We start from the raw sequence: 4936 nt of genomic DNA, 5'->3' as shown, positions 1-4936 counted from the left end.
TCCAACAAAGTCAAGAATGATTTTTCTTTGTCAGAATCACCTCAGGAGCCTTTTTACAAATAAACATCAGCAACTCTGCTCAAAACCTGGATTTTGATTCTGGGTTAAAATCACTGAGTGGCCGATCATTGGCTGAAAGAGCAGAATCAGAAAATTGGAATTCCTACTTTGGAAAGGAGCTCAGGTCAACAAGGATTGATCATTATGGGGGAAAATGACCCGCAGCGCCCACAGAGCTCTGGAGAGGAGTTGAACCGTGTCATCCTTCCTCTCCTTCAGCCACCCGCCAACCAGCAGTCTCACACCATCACCAACTTCTACATCGACAACATTTTAAGGCCGGACTTTGGCCGAAAGAAGAAAGACAGGTCTTCTGTCCGGGAGGGGAACGGCGTGAGGATCAGAGGAGCCACCAAACCTGGCAACCCACAGCTCGGTCAACGAGGGGAGCAGGAGGGGGACTCAAGGGCCTCCGGCGACCAGCGTCCGGACTCAGATCCAAGGAGGCCCGAACTGATAAGCAATGATTCGGCGGGGAAAGTCCTGGAGGACGACGGGGATCTCAGCACCAAGACCAGAGCGACTCCGGCGGCCAAACCGATGCTGTGGCCCGCTTGGGTCTATTGTACCAGGTACTCCGACCGCCCGTCATCAGGTCAGTGGAACCAAATAAAACATACATATACAAATTATGTCCGGGCCGGTTGTAGCCTAACTGTGATTAAAAAACACAAACCAAACAAACTATATGTATATATATATATATATATATATATATATATATATATATATATATATATATATATATATATATATATATATATATATATACACACACACACACACAAACTAAAAACAAAAATGAATAAAATGAATGTGCGGATGTAAAAGTGCATTTAGGTTAGTTCATGGCTGAACGTGAAGAAAAGAAAACTTTTCTTTCAGGAAAATGAACCAGTTTTAATCTTTAAACTCTTTAGAAGGTTCAGAAAATCAAAACAGCTCATAGATTTTTCTTGCGTTCAGTAATTTTTTTTATTCAGAAACGTCATCTGTATTTTCTCATAACTTTCATTAATAAACTGTAAATATCCTCAACACATTTCGAATAAATTCCACAGCAAGCAAAATATTTTACTCATGAAACAGAAGCTGAGTCCAGTTGCTCTTGAAGGACCACATCCCAGTTTTCACATCAAGAAATAAAGTTAAAGTCAACAGAAAGTCGTGAAAAAGTTTTATATCAAAGAATCAGAAAAAGTGTCTGAAGAAAACGAAAAATGAAATTTGAACAGAAATGAAGAAAACCCAAGTTTAACCCCATTGTTCTTCTGGTTTCTTTGTTAATCTTCCATTAGCATATTTTTGTGACAAAGAAGGGAGAGGGGCCAAAAAGTGAGGGGCCAAAAACCAGACGGCTTTCTGTGAAGACGTGGCACATTAAAAATGCACAGTTTTTATTTATTTATTTGTTCATTTATTTATTTATTTGTTTACTTAAAGCGTCACTTTGGCCTCTCAGAGAAATAGTAAAACGTTCCCATCTGGACTCGTTTCTCCCTCTTTTAGACTCAGTTTAAATCCGTCAATTATTCAGCAGATTAAGAAACCAGAAAAAATAAGAGATTCATGAAAATAATTCTTCTTCTTCTTCTTCTTCTTCTTCTTCTTATTATTATTATTATTATACTACTGTTTCTCAACTGAAAAGCTAAAAAAGAAAAGCAGAAAAAAACCATTGATGAGATGTTTGGGAAACTGACACGCGCGCGCGCGCAGAGAGAATTTTTGTCTTTTTCCCAGTTTTCCTGCTAACAGAAGTTTTTAATGATCCATTGATGACCCTTTACTTCATAAGTATAGTGGCGCGTGCAGCTTCTCGTGTTTCTGTTAAATCAGAACTCACCCGCAAGAAACAAAAAAAAAAAAAAAAAAAAAAAGAACTGAACAGCTTCTTACTCTTTTACTGGAAATGTTGTTTCCACGGTAACTGGGGGGGAAAGAGGCGCCTGACTCTACCATCCTCCATAATGTGACACCCCACCCCCACCAGCAGCCTAAAAGTCCGTTTGAGTCGTGTCAGAGGTTCCAGGCGAAAAATATTTCTTTTAGGGATTTAGAAAATATTCCAATATTTAATCTTGCTGTGACGTCATGTCTGTTTAAAGGCGCAAACATGAACGAAATATTTTCTCCCATCTTCCATTTATCGTTGCAGAAACCTACATCTGAAATTAATATAGACATTAAGTACTTCTGGAAATAATTTTCCATCTGTATGACGTCATATAGGATGGTAGCGCAAATTTCCTGGCGCATTCCTGTTTTCATTAAATTATGAAGATAAATTGTTAGTTTGACCCTCTGACCCGATTCTGTCTCCTCCTCCACACCAAGGGCCCAGATCCCGCAAACCAAAGAAAGCCCCGACCCCAAGTAAGGAGGACAAACGGCCCCGGACGGCCTTCACCGCGGAGCAACTCCACCGCCTGAAGGCCGAGTTCCAGAACAACCGCTACCTCACCGAGCAGCGGAGACAAGACCTGGCCAGAGACCTGGGCCTAAACGAATCCCAGATCAAAATCTGGTTCCAGAACAAACGGGCTAAAATAAAAAAGGCCTCTGGGAATAAAAACTCCCTCGCGCTGCACCTGATGGCGCAGGGATTATACAACCACTCCGCGTCCGGAGACGGGAAGTCGGACAGTGAGTGAGGAGACTCAGGCCTACAGAGCTACTACAACACCAGCATTCAACCAGAGACCTTCCCGCGTGTGTGTGTGTGTGTGTGTGTGTGTGTGCGTGTGTTGCTTCACTAGGTTAGAGACGGTGCTGCGTTCAGGTCCGGACTATTAGATTTTTGCTGATGTTTTCAGGGTTCAACGCGCTCGTGCCTCCCATCTTCAGACAGGGAGTTACCTGAACTCAGGTGAGGAAGGCGAGATGAGGCTGAACAGATGACGTCATTATGTATTTAAAAGATCGATCTTCTGACAGGAAGGAACTGCAAACAGGTGCGCCGCTGCGCGCGCTGCGGCCTACTGCAGTCTGAACGTGTGTGTGTGTGTGTGTGTGCGCGCGTGCTTGTGACAAAGTGAAAAGCTGAAATCCAAAGAGAACTTTCTGCTGCACCACGAGCCGGTTCCGAGCCCAGACTTTCTGACTTTCCCGGCTGTTTTCTGCTTCTTCTTTTGGGATTCTGCTGCTTTGGAGGCTTCGCGCACGTCCGCGCGTGTCGCTGGTCCTGCTGTGACGTGCGCACTTCATAGATAACCAACCTGGGAACATCACTGCATCTTTCCCATGTGTGAAGAAGGACCTGGAACCTTCTAAAACAAGGGAAACGCTTATTTTCGCTTGCGTGTGTGCGCGTGCTCCCTTCAGCCTGAGTCCTGCCAGCCAATCCCGGACCTGCAGCAGACCCAAACCCACGAATGTTCCGGGAAGTAGTCGGAGTCCTTCACATGTCCTTATGTTTTTATTTATACGCCAACAAAGACTGAGAGGAAACGGGGCTCCGCGACAGTTTACATCACTTATATTTCCTACAGAAACCTTTCCTTTGAACGCAACAACCCTTCTGGGTCCAGATAATATGGATCGGAACCAAGCCGTGCTCTTCATGCAGTCAACATGTCTTTCTTTTCTCTCTCTGTTTTGTTTTTAGGTCGTAAAACGAGACAAGCTTCTGCCTTAGAGTCCTGCCAACAGGCCTTGTCATGTTTTCCTTCCAGCTGACTTTTATAAACATGTACATCATACATGGTGCTGTTAGGAAATAAAAATTACAGATCTGATGTTGGGACGACTTTATTTGTCTGGAAAATGTTGTATTTGGAATAAAAACAAAGGCAATTCGATGGTAAAAATGTGCAAATGGCTGCAGAGGTTTGTTTTATTTCTGACTGGTTTAATCAGGGAAATGACTGGAATGGAAACAACTTCCTTTAAGGCGATTTCACTGATAATAATAAGCATTAATAATACAATTAAAACAGCATTTTCTTCAACTCCAGTCAGACTGAAGCTGCAGCAGCAGGCCTTCCACCAGAAATAACTTTTCTTAGTGGAAAACTGCACTGAATAATAACGCAAAGAATCCTAAATAAACCTGGAAGCAGTTTCCAGGATAGTTTTAGTTCTAGGTTCTAGGCCAAACAACACAGGTTCCTTTATTACGTCGTTTATTACGTCTTTTTTACTTCGTTCTTTCTGAAGTGAAAACTTCAGAAAGAACGAAGTTCCTGAGAATTTGGTGCCAGAATCCTAAGAGGTCATCAGTTTAGTCTCTGTTTTCTGATCTTCACTGACAGGAATAAAACGCCCTGGAGGGAGGAGAGCAGTGTTCTGGTGTCCTTATAGACCTCATAACATGTTCTACACATAAAAATCCTCTTTCACATTGATATTCCAGAAAACTTTGGACAGAATAAAAAGAATTCAGACTGAAGAAGCACACGATGATCTGAAAATAAAATAAAACAGCAACAGTGTATTTCAGAAAATACAGCATATTTAATAACTGACCTACATTTGTCCAAGAAATGGACAGAGTGAGCAGGTGTTGTTTCTTTTCCTGGGAGATGCGAAAGGACCTCAGGTCAAGTTTCCAACCTACTGGTCCTGAAGAGCCGCAGTGCTGCGAGCCTGGTCCCTGGAAATACCAGAAACTTCTGGCCCAGCAGCCAAATGAAAGCCAAATCCACCAGTAGGAGCACAAATAAAGAGAAGGAAAAGGTAAACAGTAGTGAAGGGCGGAAGAAGATCCTGAGTGCTGTCTGGTCCATTGGCAGCAGCCAGCAGTGGAGAGCCGGGCCCTCTGAATGGCCGCTGAGGCCCTCATCTGCATTTCCTTTCTTAGCCGGCTTGTATGTGGAAGTAACGCCCAACGGCCGCTGACTCCACCAGCTCAGCTCCTCTTGACTCCAGAAGGGAT

The 4936-nt window shown here is 43.2% G+C and overlaps 1 protein-coding gene across 1 annotated transcript; it reads left to right on the top strand.

Moving 5' to 3' along the window:
• Positions 1–204: 204 nt before the first annotated feature.
• en2b (engrailed homeobox 2b) lies at positions 205–2714 on the top strand (the record flags this gene model as incomplete). Its single annotated transcript, XM_079243927.1, has 2 exons — positions 205–655; positions 2398–2714. The coding sequence occupies 2 exons, from the start codon at positions 205–207 to the stop codon at positions 2712–2714; spliced, it is 768 nt and encodes a 255-aa protein (XP_079100053.1).
• Between the last annotated feature and the right edge of the window lie 2222 nt (positions 2715–4936).

This window comes from Telmatherina bonti (genome assembly GCF_933228915.1).
Source record: "Telmatherina bonti genome assembly, chromosome: 7".
In the NCBI taxonomy this organism is placed as follows: Eukaryota; Metazoa; Chordata; class Actinopteri; order Atheriniformes; family Telmatherinidae; genus Telmatherina; species Telmatherina bonti.
The sequence above is the reverse complement of the archived record's forward strand: the minus strand, read 5'-3'. Positions and strand labels throughout refer to the sequence as shown.